The sequence below is a fragment of the Lycium ferocissimum genome, chromosome 5, assembly GCF_029784015.1.
Source record: "Lycium ferocissimum isolate CSIRO_LF1 chromosome 5, AGI_CSIRO_Lferr_CH_V1, whole genome shotgun sequence".
NCBI lineage: Eukaryota > Viridiplantae > Streptophyta > Magnoliopsida > Solanales > Solanaceae > Lycium > Lycium ferocissimum.
In genome coordinates this window covers 9,542,031-9,559,951 of record NC_081346.1, presented here as the reverse complement: position 1 = coordinate 9,559,951, position 17,921 = coordinate 9,542,031, and the positions used below count along the sequence as shown (strand labels likewise).

At 37.6% G+C, this 17,921-nt stretch overlaps 2 protein-coding genes across 2 annotated transcripts; both read left to right on the top strand.

Annotated features, from left to right (window-relative positions):
* Nucleotides 1-2,838: 2,838 nt before the first annotated feature.
* On the top strand, nucleotides 2,839-7,500 carry LOC132055885 (LRR receptor-like serine/threonine-protein kinase FEI 2). The gene is made up of 13 exons (XM_059447896.1): nucleotides 2,839-3,063; nucleotides 3,171-3,306; nucleotides 3,410-3,481; nucleotides 3,589-3,660; nucleotides 3,754-3,825; nucleotides 3,921-3,992; nucleotides 4,080-4,151; nucleotides 5,181-5,287; nucleotides 5,437-5,610; nucleotides 5,687-6,019; nucleotides 6,280-6,531; nucleotides 6,789-6,922; nucleotides 7,018-7,500. The coding sequence occupies exons 1-13, from the start codon at nucleotides 2,982-2,984 to the stop codon at nucleotides 7,243-7,245; spliced, it is 1,806 nt and encodes a 601-aa protein (XP_059303879.1). The 5' UTR covers nucleotides 2,839-2,981; the 3' UTR covers nucleotides 7,246-7,500.
* A 5,149-nt stretch (nucleotides 7,501-12,649) lies between these two features.
* On the top strand, nucleotides 12,650-13,693 carry LOC132055886 ((+)-cis,trans-nepetalactol synthase NEPS1-like). Its single transcript, XM_059447897.1, has one exon. It carries the CDS (start codon nucleotides 12,750-12,752, stop codon nucleotides 13,548-13,550), a length of 801 nt encoding a protein of 266 aa, XP_059303880.1. The 5' UTR covers nucleotides 12,650-12,749; the 3' UTR covers nucleotides 13,551-13,693.
* Nucleotides 13,694-17,921: the final 4,228 nt, after the last annotated feature.

Here is a 17,921-nt window from a genome sequence, read left to right as displayed (position 1 = left end):
AAGATGCTAGTATGCCTACTAGCTACTACTATGTATAATTATTTTCGAATTGTTTTCGAAACATAATGTTTTCGCTTTCAAGTCAAAACAGAGGTAAATTTCATGAATGGTCACTTAATTATCACATTTTTTTATCAAAGTACTCAACTATATTTTCTAACACAAACGTTACATAACTATCACTTTTTTTCACCAAAATCACTTAACAGTGTTTTCTAACATAAAAGTCACGTAACTATCACTTTTTTCCACCAAAATCACTTAACTATGTTTTCTAACACCGAAAATCTAAAGAGAAACTCCATTAAGATGAGAAATAGAGTACAAATGTATTAATACTTAGTATTTGATTTCACAACTGAAGAGGACTACAATCTACTAGAATATCTCAAATTTAAAGGAGATGTAGTCCTTTAAATCTTCTCCTCCAAACGTCAGTTCAAGGGCTTGAGAGTTTAATTTTGAATTTGTTGTGCGTCACAAACAATTTGATAATCGTTACGCACCAAAATTTGAGACTATCACAAATGGAAGATATCACGAACAAAGACCGCTTTTAGAAGTTCCCCAACTTGCTACTTGTTTGATATACTTTTGTGGGTGCCCCTATGGTTTTGTGAAAGCTCTACTATGTATAGTGGTAGAATTAAAGAGTTATGATAAATACAAACTCGTTTACTTCAATTTGATTGGTCCATTTGAATTAAAAAAGTAGAAAGTCATAGATGGGCCTCAACTTGTCACGATTTTCCATCTAGACAATTGAAATGTTGATCATCTGAACCCCCGAACATAAGATAAAATGTGCTATTTGAACCCCTCGTGCCAAATGGCACACGCGTGAAGCTCACTTGCTGTGACATGGAAAAATAGACCAATGACATGGAGCCATGTCATGTTACCTGCTTTTTTTTTTAAAAAAAAATAAGCCATGTCAACAAAAACAATTAATTTTAACAAAAACTCTATTTTAAAATCTATTTAAATAATTAAAAAAAATTGAAAAACCCAACCCATCCTCTCCGATAGCCCACCTCGCCGCCGCTGCCTCCGCCGACGCTTTCTTTTTAAAAATTTTTAATCATTAAAAATTAATTTTAACAAAAACTCTATTTTAAAATCTATTTAAATAATTAAAAAAAAATTGAAAAACCCAACCCATCCTCTCCGATAGCCCACTTCACCGCCGCCACTGCCTCCGCCGCCGCCGCTTCAAAATCTATTTAAATAGCATTTTTGTTAAAATTAAGTTTTAATGATTAAAAATTTAAAAAAAGAAAGCGGCGACGGCGGCAGAGGAGGCAGTGGCAGCGGTGAAATGGGCTATCGGAGAGGATGGGTTGGGTTTTTCAATTTTTTTTAATTATTTAAATAGATTTTAAAATAAAATTTTTGTTAAATTAATTTTTAATGATTAAAAATTCAAAAAAAGAAAAAAATTGGTCTCTCACGCTCTGTTTAAAGCAGTGAGCTTCACGCGTGTGCCAGCTGGCACGAGGGGGTTCAAATGACACAGTTTATCTTATGTTCGGGGGTTCAAATGACACAGTTTATCTTATGTTTGGGGGTTCAAATGGTCAACGTTTTAGTTGGGGGGTCTAGATAAAAAATCAGGATAAGTTCAGGGTACATCTATGACTTTGGCCAATTAAAAACCATTCTCGCTTATCGTATCATCAATTATAAGCTTCCATTTGATTGACCAAGAATGATGTCAGTTGAATAGTTGCAAGGTTTAAATTGACATTCAATTTAACTACATGTCACATTACTTGACTTTTGACATAATCCTTTGACTGCTCTGTTTGACTTGATGCCATGTATTTTGGTACGTGGCATAGCCTTGCAGACTTTAGGCTGGTGAAACATGCTCATCATCTTAAGCCCACTTGGATTGGCTAACGCAACTGAAGCTGGACCTGAATCTAAATCAATGTCTTGGATTTAATCTTGCTCTAGACTTGTTTATTTTTGAATTTTTGAATATATCCAAATTTAATCATAGATTTACATTCATAAAATTATTTACTCTCTCCGTCCCAAAAAGATTGTCCTCTTTTAAACTTGACACAAAGTTTAAGAAATAAAGGAAGACTTTTGAAATATGTGATTTAAAACAAGCTTTAGATATTTGTGTGGTTATAAATCATCTCATAAAGTTAAATTATTTATAAATATAGAAAGAGAATAATTTTTTTGAGACAAATTAAAAAGGAAAGGAGATAAATCTTTTGGAAACAGTGGAGTAGTATATTTTCTTTACAATTTTTCATATTTCCTAGTTTTTTTTTTTTTTTTTTTTCTTGTAATGATATTTTAACATGAAGGTCCCACTATAAAGGAGTTGGTGTACATATTTGAACATTTGGCTCGCAAACTTGAGTGCGTACATACACTCGAAACACAGGTCATCAAATGTTCAAATTTTGCTCAGACTTTGGGCAGTGCAAAGATTGTCCTTTTTCCAACAAGAACATCTCCCCACTTGCACATTCTTGATCGTAGCATGCACGTACACATTTCTTACGTATCACTCAATCCATTCACTTCTACCAAGTAGCGAGTACATGAAATTTCTTCACACGGGCGCGTAGTCCAACTATTACTCCTTTTTGAACTCTTCCACTGTTGTCTGAACAACGGCTCTTCTCTCTCTCTTTTTTATTACACAACTTTCTAGACTACTTTCAAAGTAAAGTCTTCTCATTTTCAAAATACACAAATCCCTCCTTTTTTTTTTCTCACTTGGTGCTTGAGATTTCATTATTATGGATTTTCCATTTGTAAGAACTGTAATCATATCAATTACATCTACCAAAACCCCACCATTGTATTCATTATAACTTTACTCTTTTCAAGATCTGTCTTGATTGGTAAACTTGACTAATACTTGCACTAGACACTTAATCCTGAACTTAAGGACTATACTCTCCAAAGTGAAAAAACAAGCTCTAATCTGCATTTTTCATCAAGAAATCGAAATGGGTCTGTGGATTTTGATCTTTCTTGGTTTATTTACTACGACCATTTTCATTAAAACCTCTCTTTCTCTAACCCCAGATGGTAAGTTTATTTCTTTGTGGGTATTATCTAGGTTTTTCTGCATTGTATGTTTGTTCTTTAGCTAAAAAGGTCATAACTTTGATTCTTGTTCTCTGTTTTCTTTTCAGGTTTTGCATTGTTGGAAATGAGAACTGTTTTGAATGACACCAAAAATGTTTTGAGCAACTGGAATGATTCAGATGAGTCACCTTGTGGGTGGACTGGCATTTCTTGCTATCCCAATGACCAAAGAGTTCAATCTATGTTTGTTCACTTTACTTTTTATTTCCATTATCAGTGCTTTATTCACTTGTTTAGCTCTGCTTGCTTGGATTCATTTTCTGCATTTTGTTTTTTGAATTCTCAGCAACTTACCTTATATGCAACTTGGAGGAATTATATCTCCCAGCGTTGGTAAACTCACAAGATTACAGAGATTGTAAGTCCCATAGCAACAAAAACAAAGTATAGTAGGGCATTGTTTCTCTGTGTGTGTGCTCTTGCTAATTCCTAGTAAAACAAAAATGTCTTCTTTCCTAAAACCAGGGCACTTCACGAAAACAGTCTACATGGCGTGATTCCTAATGCGATTGGAAATTGCCCTGAACTCAGAGCTATGTAAGTTGGATTTTCTTATAACTGAGTGATAACATGTTCTCTTGGAGATTCCTCATGAACTTGTCACAAGCTAGGCATTATTTATGCATACAGATATCTCAGGGCAAACTATCTTCAAGGAGGCATACCATCAGATATTGGAAATCTTTCAATGCTGACCATATTGTGAGATATATATATATATATATTCTTTAATTCACTATCTGATTATTTATTAAGTAGGTTTTTTTTAATGATTGGTACCTTTTAATCTTTCTTAGAGACTTATCAAGCAATTCACTTAGAGGTGCTATACCTTCTTCTCTTGGAAGTCTCAGACACCTTCGTCTTCTGTAAGTCCAATTTCCTATCATCATAATTTATTAACTCAGAAAGTTAATGCATTTACACTAATGTGTTAAAAATGCAAACGAATTCAGCAACTTGTCAACCAATTTCTTCTCGGGTGAGATTCCAGATGTTGGAGTTCTGAGCACTTTCAGAAACAAGTCGTAAGTCCTCCTTCCTTTGGAATTTAATCCCACATTTGATATCGTGTGTGTTCAAATATTTTCTTATAGGTTGTAAATATATTTAGACAGATGTTTCAAAACTCATAAAATACAAAATATATCAAGAATAATTCTTCATATTACATGTATAGAAGTGAAGAAAAAATTTCACAATCTATTTGCACTACAATCACATTTTTTTGAAATAAAATACAAGATAAATCAGGTGTTTGTTGCTCAACAGGTGTCTGTTGATTGCTGCATAGGCTAGGTTTGTGGCAGTGTTATGATGATTTTAGTAAATATAACTAAGCAGAATGCCTGTCAAAAGATCAGTGGATTAAAATCACATGTGAACTTGAGATTTCTGACAACTAACCGAGCTGAATCTATCAATTGATATAGTCCTTCAATCTTGACCCTTGAAATAAAAAACCATGTGATACTTGAGATGGAAACTATACTAACAAATTGATGGTGCTTCAATTGCAATGTTGATGATCAAGTATGCTTGAGTTAGAAGCTATACTTTGTGGCATCAAATCATGCAGTATGCGTTGCATATGCAAAGGTTGAGTTTTTGGTGATGACTTGTTTATTTGGACGGCTGCCACATAGTTGGGAACTAGGAATCTAGTACTGTATCAAGATCAGTTTTACTTCAGACAATGCAAAAATTATTCTCCCCTTGTCATATTGAAATGGAATTTTAAGCTTGACGCTCTCAAAATCTCAAATTAGTTAAGCTTGTAAAGTACTTTCAAATGTCACAGGGGCATCACAAGCATCTCATTTCACCTATTGAATGTATTGCAAGGAATAACATAGTACGAGGTACCATCAAACGAATGTGAAGGGTTAATTCTCTTAGGCTAACTTGTCGGAAAACAACTTGTTTAATTGGAGTCTCGTGAACTGGCCTGCCATTTACTTTTCTTCTTTACTGTTGGAAAATTTTCATTGTTTAATTTTGCTATTAATGGTTACCTTATAGCAGACTATTCTGATGATGGTAATGCTTATGCTTAGGTTTATTGGCAATTTAGATCTCTGTGGCCAACAAGTCTCCAAGCCTTGCAGAACATCAATGGGATTCCCTGTAGTATTACCACATGCTGAAAGTGATGAGGCTGCAGGTTGTTATTTGCTGCTTCATCTCTATTTCAATTTAGAAGTTTACTGGCTTTGGAACTTCCCTATCCTGCACTGAGTAGATTCTACTGTTTTCTCCTTTACTTCTCTGTAGAAACTCTGATTTGTTACTAAATTAATGTGGTTTCTGCAGTCCCTACCAAGCGATCCTCTCATTATATTAGAGCAGCTGTTATTGGTGCAATATCTACATTGGGTTTTGTACTCATTGTGCTCTTTATTTTCCTCTGGGTTTGGCTGTTATCTAAGAAGGAAAGAGCGGCGAAAAAATACACAGAAGTCAAGAAACAAGTCCACAAAGAGCCAAGTAGGAGGGTGAATAGTACAATTACCATTTCTTTTTTACTTCTCCCAGTTTATGTCTTAATTTGTCAAGGTTGCAGGTGCCAAGCTTATCACTTTCCATGGCGATCTTCCTTATCCTTCATGTGAGCTAATAGAGAAGATTGAATCCCTTGATGAGGAAGATGTTGTTGGGGCAGGAGGGTTTGGTACTGTGTATCGGATGGTAATGAATGATTGTGGAACATTTGCTGTTAAAAGAATAGACGGTAGTCGTGAAGGCTCTGATCAAGTCTTTGAGAGAGAGTTGGAAATCTTGGGTAGCATCAAACACATTAATCTGGTCAACCTACGAGGTTACTGCAGGCTTCCTACTGCAAGGCTTCTCATCTATGATTATTTGGTCATGGGAAGCTTGGACAATTTCCTGCATGGTATGTCACTTGCATTGAGCTTGTTGGCCATGGCAATATATGAATTGGATTTCTTCTTTGTTATTAGTGATTTAGATTTTATGCTTATCAGTTGCTCAGTATTTTTCGAAGATATTTGTCTTTTCTGTAAGACATCACTCATGTTCTGCCTTTTGACAAAAGAGTCAACACAAAAAGAAACTGAAAACACTATTGCTTTCATTTAAACAATCTGCTTTTCTTGGCTATTCATTGCATGCATCTTTATTGCATTTTGGCAGAGCGTGTGGATGATCGCTTGTTGAATTGGAATGCACGTTTGAAAGTAGCTCTTGGTTCTGCAAGAGGGGTGGCGTACCTACACCATGACTGCTGTCCTAAAATAGTTCATCGAGATATTAAATCAAGCAACATACTCCTTGATGAGAATCTTGAGCCTCGTGTTTCAGACTTTGGCCTTGCCAAGCTTTTGGTGGACGAGGAAGCTCATGTCACAACTGTGGTTGCTGGTACTTTTGGTTATTTAGCACCAGGTAGGCATATTCACTTATTTCAATAAGCATTTATGGCAATAGATTCACACATAATCATCTAGATGTTGGCTTTAAATTGTAAGAATAGGTTTTTTCTTTTTTTTCGCTTAGACAAAATGCCAAAACCTATTCTTCTATTTTAGAGACTTTGTTGTAAAAACTAGGTTTCATTTGCTAAACTTTTATAATTTGAAATTACTAACTCTCATCTTCTAGCGAAATGTCTGACCAACGATTCTTGTTTGTAATATATCCAGAGTACTTGCAAAGTGGAAGAGCTACAGAGAAATCTGATGTGTATAGCTTTGGAGTTCTGCTTTTAGAGCTTGTGACGGGAAAAAGGCCAACTGATCCATCCTTTGTGAACCAAGGCTTAAATGTGGTTGGCTGGGTATGCATGCTTCCCTTAAAACTAATCGATTTTTCTAACTTCATAGGAGACATTGGTTTGGAAATTGATAGCGTGACAATGTGAAAAATGTACAGATGAATACGTTGCTGAAGGAGAATAGACTGGAAGACATTCTAGATAAGAGGTGCAGAGATGCAGACGCAGAGACAGTAGAAGCAATTCTAGAAATAGCTGCAAGATGCACTGATGCAAATCCAGATGATAGACCGTCAATGCAACAGGTTCTACAATTTTTGGAGCAAGAGGTCATGTCACCATGTCCTAGTGATTTCTATGATGAGTCTCAGTCAGATTATTCTTGATGGAAGTATGGAATAGTTTCCCGCGACCAAATATAACAAATTGCAGCCTGATGCTGAAATGATAATCTACCATTCCAGATGCTGTTATGCTCCTTACTTGTGGAGCCCCGCTGCTTTCCTTACTAATGCATCACTTGTGCCTTTTTGTGTAGATATCTTCAGATTCTTGCAGTTAGTTGAAAAAAGCTACAACGAAAGAATTGGCCACGGCATTATGCATTATTTTAATCTATTTATTACTACTGGATTCCATCACTTATGAGAGAATTTAGGTCGCTCCTAAGAAACATTGTTCAATAGAAATTGATGAAATATATGAGGTCACACAACTACAGGTGGATGGCATTTTTGTGCTGTTATATTTAAAGAGTAGAGTGAAAAAGAATGAATCGATGTGATTTTATTAACTTGTACAGCAGTATATAAAGGGCTAACCCTACTGATACATAGAGTCCTAAATGGATACAAAGTGTGTACATGATAACTATAGTATAACAGAAAAACAATTTAAAGAGAACTAAATAAACGGAAGTGATAGAGATAAACTCTATCTCTAACAAACAGAAAAACAATTTAAAAGAAAATAATTAAAACCCTAGGGAAATTATCATCAGTCGTTATTTAAAAGAAAATAATTAAAACCCTAGGGAAATTATCATCAGTCGTTATTATGCCCCCGCAAGTTGGTGGTGGTATCAACCACACCCAACTTGGGAATGAGCCGCTCAAATGAAGCACGTGGCAGAGGCTTAGTGAGTATATCAGCAATTTGGTCAGCAGCATGCAAGTGTTTGACTTCAATCTCCTTGTTCTGCACCTGATCCCGAACAAAATGAAAGTCTATGGCGACATGCTTCATTCAACTATGGAAAACAGGATTGGCACAGATATACGTAGTGTTAACATTGTCACAAAATACTGTCGGAGTACCATCAAGAGGAAAATGAAGCTCACGAAGGAGATTAGACAACCAGTTCGTTTCTGCAACAGCAGCAGCCACAGCACGGTATTCAGCTTCAGTTGATGAATGGGAGACAGATCGCTGTTTCTTAGACGACCAGGAAAGAGGAGTACTACCTAGAAAGATGACATAACCTGATGTGGAGGTACGATCATCGGGATCGCCAGCCCAGTCCGAATTTGAGAAAATGAGTAATCTAGAATCCTGTTTCTTTGCAATATTGATGCCAAAGTGGCAAGTTGTACGAAGATAGCGAAGAAGACGCTTAATTGCCTTCCAGTGAGCTTGACTTGGTTGATGCATGAACTGGGATAGTTTGCTGACAGCGAAGGTGATGTCCAGGTGGGTAAAAGAGAGGTAGTGCAGCTTACTAATAACTCGCCGATAAAGAGAACCATCAGCAGGGTCATCTCCTGAAGAGGCCGCACTAAGAAGTGCAGTGGAAGTCATTGGTGTGGGAGCACCCTTGCTGTCCTGCATACCTACATCATGTGACATATCCAAAGTATACTTTTGTTGTGACAGGAATAAGCCTACAGTGTGAGGAAGAACCTCAATACCTAGAAAATAGTTTAGAAGACCAAGATCGTTTAATGAAAATTGATGAGAGAGACGATCAATAATACTTTTTACACCTCGAAACTGATTACCAGTGATGATTATGTCATCCACATAAACAAGCACATAAACAGTAAATTCCGAATTGTGCAAGATGAACAAAGAGGAATCAGATTGAGACTTCACAAACCCAACAGTTACCAAATAGTTCTTGAGCTCAGTGTACCAAGCACGAGGTGCTTGTTTCAAGCCATAAATGGCTTTGTTGAGCTTGCACACATGTGAGGAGTCAAAGCACCTCTTCTAATCGACCTTGAAGAAATGCATTATTTACGTCTAGTTAATGGATGGGCCAGCTACGTTGTGTAGCAATAGTAAGAACTAACCGGACAGTAGCTGGCTTGACTACCGGGCTGAAGGTTGAATGATAGTCCAAATTCGGACGTTGTGTAAATCCTTTAGCAACTAGACGAGCCTTATACCTGTCAATCGAACCATCAGGATGATGCTTTATATGAAATAGCCACTTACAATCAACCACATTCATAGAAGGATTGAATGGTACCAAATCCCATGTCCGATTTCAAACTAGCGCATCGAACTCAGATTTCATAGCTTGTCTCCATTGAGGATGAGGGTGGGCTTGTCTGTATGTGCTAGGTATGAAGGATGGAGAGGATTGGATAGTGACATTGAATTGTTTCGGTTTAAGACTGTTGGTTTTAGAACGGGTGACCATGGAATGTGAAAGTAGTTTGGTTGTAGCAGGAACTTGTGGGGCAGATGGGTTGGAAACCACTGTGGGTTGTGAATTGGGGGGCTCGGATGGTGAAGTCGATGTTGTTTGTAACACTGAAGATTGAGAATGAGAGTTTCTACGTTGGTAAGTGAGTAAGGGGTGGTTTGGGAGAGGTCTAGAATCTAAGGGGAAAGGTGTGGTGGGCTGAGGCAAAGAAGTAGACAGTCGGGGTGCTGCAACTAATGGTACTGATGGTTGAATTTGAATCGGCAATGAAGACTAAGAATTACCTGAGTCGATGGAGGCGCCGTGGGTTGGAGAGAAGGGCGAGAGTGAACGCGTGGGCAGCGACACAACTGGATCTGGAAGCTGATAAGAGGCATTTGAATCCAAAGATTTATCCTTCGAAGGTTGTTCCACAAAACAGTTTTCCCAAGCTACATCAGTTTTATTTTTATTCTTCAAGTGAGAAAACAGATTTTCAAAAGGGAATTGTCTTCCAAAAATAGAACATCTCTGGACAAGTAAATTTTTGAATTTATAGGATCAAAACATTGGTGGCAGTAATATTTATTTGAAAATCCTAAATGAACACATGGAGTCGAACGGGGCTCTAATTTATTCCTAGCATAAGGTTTAAGCCACGGGTAGCATAAACAACCGAAAACTTTAATGGAATCATACTTAGGCGCATCTTGAAATAAAATCTCATATGGACACTTATCTTTTAAATTTGGAGTGGTCAGTCTATTTATAAGATAGACTGCTTGTTGACAAGCAAAACCCCAAAAGGATGATAGTAATGAAGCTTGATGTAACAAAGTTCTGGCAGTCTCAATAACATGTCTATGTCGGCGTTCAACCAGAGCTACTCGTTGTGGTGTATGTAGAGGTGACACTAAGTGTTCAATACCATGTGTTTTTAGATAAGATGACAAACTTTGAAATTCCCCACCACCATCACTGTACAATGATAATATTTTTGTTTGAAATCGTTTTTCAAGCAATGGATGCAATGTTTGAAAAATGTCCAGGACTTCCTTTTTCGATTTTAGAGTGAACAACCACATGTATTTAGAGAACTGATCAACGAACAGGACATAATATCTTTTTTTATCAATTGACAAATCAGGCGAAGGACCGCATAAATCACTATAAAGAATCTGCAATGACCTTTGACTAAGCAAAGAATTTTCAGAGAATATCAACCTGTGCATTTTATTCGAATAACAAGAATTACAACTTGAAATTGTTCTAGAATGAGAGACAGGAATGGAAAACCTATGCAAAATCTTATTCAACACATGGTGATTAGGATGTCCTAAGCGTCGATGCCACATGTTGAGAGGAAGAACCACATTACACCGAGGAGTACTTCGTGTGCTGCCCGGTGGCCACTCATACAGCCCATCTCTATTCGCCCCGCGTAGTAGAGGCGCCCCCGTAATCAAATCCTTCACAAAATAATGAAAAGGAAAAAATTCAATTGATTCCAAATTATCTTGACAAAATTTTGAGACAGAAATAAGATTACTTTTTATGGCAGGAGAACATAAAGTGTTAAGTAGTTTGAAATCATAGTTCGATGCACTTATGTTGGCGTTACCGGTATGGGTAATTAGAATCTCTTCGGGACCATGGTAGTCATGCACAGTAGCTAAACTCTGAGCATCGGAAGTAATGTGATGAGTCCCCCACTATCAACAATCCAAGGGACTTGCTGTTGATTAAAGTGACCAGCAAAGTTAGTCCAGGCTTGCAGATGGTCATGTGACTGAGAACGACAGACCTTGGCTGAGTGATCGGGACGATCACAAAGTTGGCAGTGAAGTTTGCTATCAAATGGTTGTGATTGATTTTTCCGTGCACGCCATAGTTGTGAACGCCATTGTTGATTATTGACAGCATTGTTACCTTGACGCCTATTGTTGTTGTTAGCGTTGTTCCGAGGAGGAGTTGTAGATGTTCTTTGTGCTATGGCAACAGTGATCGTAGGCGGTTGCGGTTTCCTAGCCTCCTCATGCTTGAGAAAAAGCTCATGATCGAGTAGTTTTGCGAATAATTCTTCGTAAGAGATGGTGGAATCTCTTGCACGAATAGCAGCCGAAATTCACGTAATGCTTATCCAAGCCCACTGAAAATTTTAACTATGAGTTAAGGATTAGATACCGGTGCTTTAGCAGTTGCAAGTTCATCACACAATGATCTAACTTGATGGAGATAATCAGCAACCGGCCGAGTATCTTTAGAAACACGGGCAAGTTGGCCACGCAAACTAAAAATTCTTGTTTGAGACTTGTTTGCATATGCAATATGCAGAGCGTCCCAGGCAGCTTTGGCGGTGTCAGCAGCGGCTATAGTGGCAGCAAGAGTTGGTTCAACCGAGGCCAAGATAGCATTTTGGATTAACTGATCTTGACGAAACCAAATAAGGAATGCAGGATTTTCGATATCCTGATTGTTTTGAGACATCGTGCGGGAGGGAGCAAGCATAGATCCATCGAGATGGCCATAGATATTATGACCACGCATAAGCATTGACACTTGAGCTTTCCACAGAGAGAAGTTGTGGCTGCCAGCTAATTTGATGGGCAATCAGGTGACGTAATTGAACCGAACCGCACAACGTGGTGCGTTGTTAGCATCGAATTGACCACGAAACGTCGGGAGCCATTATCGAGAGAATGACTCGAAGTGCGTGAGTTATAAGAGAATGGACTCTTGAGAGTTAGAGAGGCTCTGATACCATAAAGAGTAGGGTGAAAAAGAATGAATCGATGTGATTTTATTAACTTGTACAACAAAGATATAAAGGGCTATACCCTATTGATACATAGAGTCCTAAATGGATACAAAGTTCATGATACGATAACTATAAGATAACAATAAAAAAACAATTTAATGATAACTATAGTATAACAGAAAAATAATTTAAAGAGAACTAAATAAAGAGAAGTGATAGAGGTAAACTCTATCTCTAACAAATAGAAAAACAATTTAAAAGAAAATAACTAAAACCTCAGGAAATTATCATCAGTCGTTATTAATATTCACTCAATTATCAAAAAATATTTTAATATAATAGTGTCTCCGGGCCCCCTTATCTTACCTGCAATTGGTAGCTAGCTTGATGCTGAGGCTAATTAGGCCACCTACTCCAAAAACTCTGAACCCATCTTATAGGAAGATATTTCCATTCTCAAGAAACAGCATACTCTAGAAGATAAAGCACAAAACGAAAGAAAAATGGCAGCGGTTACGCAGAAGCTGGAAGACAAAGTGGCCATAGTGACGGGTGGTGCCAGTGGCATAGGGGAAGCAACAGCACGCCTCTTTGCCCAACACGGGGCACGCGCTGTCGTCATCGCCGACATTCAAGAAGAAAGGGGCAGAGCTGTGGCGGAATCCATCCCTTTACAGATTTGCACCTTCGTGCAATGCGATGTCAGTGATGAAAATCAAGTGAAAGCCATGGTGGATTGGACTGTCCACAAATACGGTCAGCTTGACATCATGTTCAGTAACGCAGGAACTGTTGGTAATTCAGGTCAAAAAATAATCGATCTTGATCTTTCCGAATTTGACCGGGTGATGAGAGTCAACGCACGAGGCATGGCAGCGTGTGTGAAGCACGCAGCACGAGCCATGGTGGAGAAGCGCGTTAGGGGGAGCATCATTTGTACAGGCAGTATCGGGGCAAGCAGGGGAGGACCCTGGCGGACTGATTATATAATGTCGAAACATGCTGTTTTAGGCCTAATGAGATCAGCTTCGAGGCAATTGGGTGAGTATGGAATAAGGGTGAATAGTATTTCACCATCTGCAGTGATGACGCCGTTGATGACCAAAGCGGAGCCAGAGACATCAATGAAGATTCTGAAAATGTATGGGCCGCTGACTAGTTTGAAAGGTATTACATTGAATGTGAAGCACTTGGCGGATGCAGCTCTGTTTCTAGCTTCGGATGATTCTGCATTTGTGAGTGGACATGACTTGCTGGTGGATGGTGGCTTAATCAGTGTTCCAGATCCAAAGAGTTCGTTATGAAACAAAGAGAACCGAAGAATTTGTCTCATTTGGGTATTTGTTTGTCTTCTGGCAATAACGTAGCTCTTCTCTTAGGTGCATTTTGAATAAGATGCAGTCTGCTTGGCTTATGTTAATATATCCGAATTCCGATGTTTTGATTACATTATGATTTGGCAAATTGCAAGTTACCATTCGACAAGTAGTCGCATGTTGGTATTAATGCAGAATTAGTGCCCTGTCATGACCAGTTTGGCCTACGGATCCATGGACCATAAGAGTGTGGTTCAGTACAATTAAAACTTATAAACAATCATCCAAGGCAGAAGCTTCGAGTGCATCAAGAACATAAAAGATATAATCATCAAAACCAAAATAAATGTGCAGATAGAAATTGCATGAAACATATCTGGAACTGGAACTTACGAATTATGATAGAAAAACGATGTATAAAGATGAATTGTAAATTGCAAGTGTAATTTCAAATACTCCACTAATTATAACGAGTATTACGTCCAGCAACATATATCTAAGCATTGAAAACCATAACATTGTTTGAAACTAAAAATTAAACTAATCAAGATTGCATATAATAGCTTTCTCTCCTTCTCGCTATAACTTCGTAAATTACATATACTGCGCTAGGCTTCAACCCTATACCTTATACCTAAATAGGGTGAAAGACAGACCCTGTATGGACGTTCATCTTTGATTCTTTGGCGAAGTTTTCTCTCGTACGCAATTGCTGCGTCTCTGGGATCCCAACTGTTAACCTCAATGCCGAGAACAATAGGAAGCAGAGGGCGGCCCAAATTGGCTGGTAGAGACATCATGGTTCGAGCAAAGGAAGAGACACCTCGGATAATGGGCAGCATTGATTTGAGAGGAACACCTACAGAGTTTAGTATTTCGCAAAGGCTATCATCTATAGCATCTTCACGAATCACAGTGTTTCTTGGCAAACAGAAAGATTCCACGATAAATGGACCTCGAGGTTCCTCCGCGATGGAATCTCCTTTCTCTGGCAGATATCGGACAAATTCTTGAACGCGAAGTTCAATCAAGAATAACGGATTAGTGGAAGGGTTGTTGTAGTTGATGCTCTTCACGTTCATTATCTTCGGAATGATAAAATCGTCTGTCCAAACATTGTGCTTATAGGTGGTTTGTAAATTCTCCATCTTCAAAAGTTTTTGCTGGGGAGATGATACAGAGGACATGATTGTGAATTAGAAAGTTGAAAGGTAACTTTAATGAACAGAAGAGGTTGTGTGTTCTGCTGTTCCAGCCGTGAAAGTCTTTTATAGACTTTTGAGGAAAGCCTAGTTTGTGTATAAATAGGATTGCCAAGTTTCCTAACTTCTCCAGGTTTCGGAAAATTTTGAATTAAAGGAAACAAAATAGTAGATTGAGAAGCAAGTAACTAGGCAATTTAAGTACGAACTTTCTAACTAATGGATTTCAAATAAAATTTCCATCATTTATAATTGCTACTCTTTCGTTATGGTAATAAAGGAGAGTAATATTAGGGGTCGTTTGGTTTGAAATAAGTTATCCCAGGATAACTTATCCCGAAATTAGTTATTCCACCATCTCATAGGGATAAAATAACACTACAATCCCGGGATAACCAATTCCAGGATTTGTTATACCACAATTTTATCCCAACCAAACATGGGATAAACTCATCTCAAATATAATCCCGAGATTATTTGTTACATCCTGTGTTTTCATGCGTTGAAAAGCGTGCAAGTTAAATGACATTAGTAACGGAAGTGAGGTTATCCCCCAAACTTATAGGTGGTTAGAGTGATGGTACAGATGTGTTGTAAATATTAGAAGTTAAACAAATCGAAGAAAATAAGTTTCGTCGAGATTTGAAATTTATTTGAATGAAATACGGTCCAAGCTATAATATCCTGTATTTTGGACCGGGAAATTGAACCGTCCAACATAAGCAAATTTACCCGAGCACAGAGGATTTTATCATATTCAAGCACACAAATCAAGAGCTCGATATAAAAGGACAAGTCCCGATTGGGATGACGGTGATTGAAATAATATTTGGTGTATGTATAAAGAGAATATGGACTAGCGTTATATTACATTATCATGATAATGAATATATGAGGTGTATTAAAAAGAGAAATAATTTTTATTTAAGTGAATTGTGATTAAGAAATTAATCATGGGGTGATTGATTAAATGTACGTGGAGTATAGTGGAGATAAATGGAATATGTGATGAGTTAGTGGATAAGTGAAAGTAGTGACTTCCACGTGTGACATGGGAGGAGAATCAAATAGTGACTAATTATATAAAGTTTGTGATGGCATCTTGGTGTAGATTAAAAGACAAACCCAGGCACAAAATATTTAAAGTAAAGAAAAAGGGATGGACCCCACAGTTCACTAAATAGTCTCTAACTATTATTTTACTTTGGGATATATTCATTTATGAAGGCCCAATATTTGAGCTACTATTTCTCTTCATGTATTTCACTTTGGACGAACAGAATATAGGAAGCTAACCATTTCTCCATTTCCAATCATCTCTGGTAACATTTCACTTTGGAAAAAACTTAGTTTGATGAAGCAAAAACGTGTAGCAACTTACGCAGCAACGTTGAGTAGATGTGCAGCAACATTATTTAATTTTGTACGGATTTTTCTCACCGCGTCAAGCTTGTCGTTCCATTTTGTCGGCGTCTGGTGCAGAGATAATATTTAAAGTAAAGAAAAAAGGGATGGAGCCCAAGTTCACTAAATAGTCTCTAACTATTTTCTATTGCATATGAAGGTAAGAAATCCTCTTATTTCCTAGACGATTTGATTTATACAAGTCGTATCTACATTGCTAGATGAAAGAAATAGCAACTAAAAACGTTGAGTAGATGTGCAGCAACATTTATTTAATTTTGTAAAATTGGTGTTGTAGTTCGGCTGGACTGTTTTGGGAGGTTCTTATGAAATTATATGAAAGAAATTAATTGAATAAACGGAGGTGTTGTTTCGTTGTTAATATTATTGAGAAATTAATTGAATAACCTGGAGGTGAAGAAATGGGGTTTAAAACTATTGTTTAATTGACAAGCGAGCTTGCCGCCCGCATTATTGTTTGAATTATTGAAACTATTTTTATATTGTTGAAGGGCCGGATCGATGGGATTAATTGTTGATGTTGTTAATATGGTTGTTGGTATTGTTGTTGATGATTTGGCCGAGTTGAATTTCGGGTTTGTTGAATTTATAAAGAAAATGTTGTCCTCAATTTCTATAAATGACGTGCTAGCTTAGGGTTGGATTCCTAAGTACCTATAGCTAATGTTTGGTATCTACTGACGTCGTTGTAGATCATGGGAAGCCCGAGACTTAAGTTTGGATTAGCTTAAGAAGCGGACAAGGTATGTTAAGGCTATCCCTTTCTGCTATCCCTTTCTTTCATTTTGGCATGATCCTTATCATATGAACGGACACATTGAGCAAGCGAGTTCCAAAGACTCTATTCTTAGATAGTGTAGAGATATTTGTATCCTTGGCCTCCTATGTTTTATGTCCATAACTCCCAGAGACTTATCATACTAGCTTCTTATGTCACCGTAGAGTTCCGTAGTATCCTTTTCCGAGTCTTACATGCATATTATATATATATATATATATGGATCGGGTCGTACGTTCCCGCACTATTATATTATATATGGATCGGTCCCGCGTTCCCTCGGCACAATTAGATTATATATGGATCGGACCGTATGTTCCCGCACTATTATATTATATATGGATCGGCCGTACGTTCCACAACACTATCGCTTTATTATAACCTATGCCTATCATACGCCATAGAGTCGGGCTAAATATATAGAGTTACGCCAGCTAAATACATAGAGTTACGGATATTCTCAGATGTTAGCCACAGATGCATTCAAATATTGAGACTGGTTTTCATGATTCATCTGTACTTAATGTTCTCATGCCTTACATACTCGGTACATTGTTCGTACTGACGTCCCTTTGCCTGGGGGCGCTATGTTCATGCCACGCAGCCCCGGATGGTTTTCGGGAAAGATTATGCGAGGATCGATCAGAGGGTATTCCTGTGCTATCACCGATTGGTAAACTCCATTTCATTCGGAGTACGGCCGAGTCGTAGATTTCTTTATGATTTGAGTCGTATGCATTATGGGTATGTCAGCCCCGTCTCAAATTATGTTTTGATATCATGTTCTACATTAGTAGACTTCACAGACAAAGAGTCACGTATACAATATGTCGATTATAAGCGGCTATGTAAGCCGACATATCATTTTGCATTACTTTACTTCGATTCATATTATTACGCATTTTACTTGATTTAAGAAAGACGAAAAGAATGTTTTGAAAAGTTTTCATTATG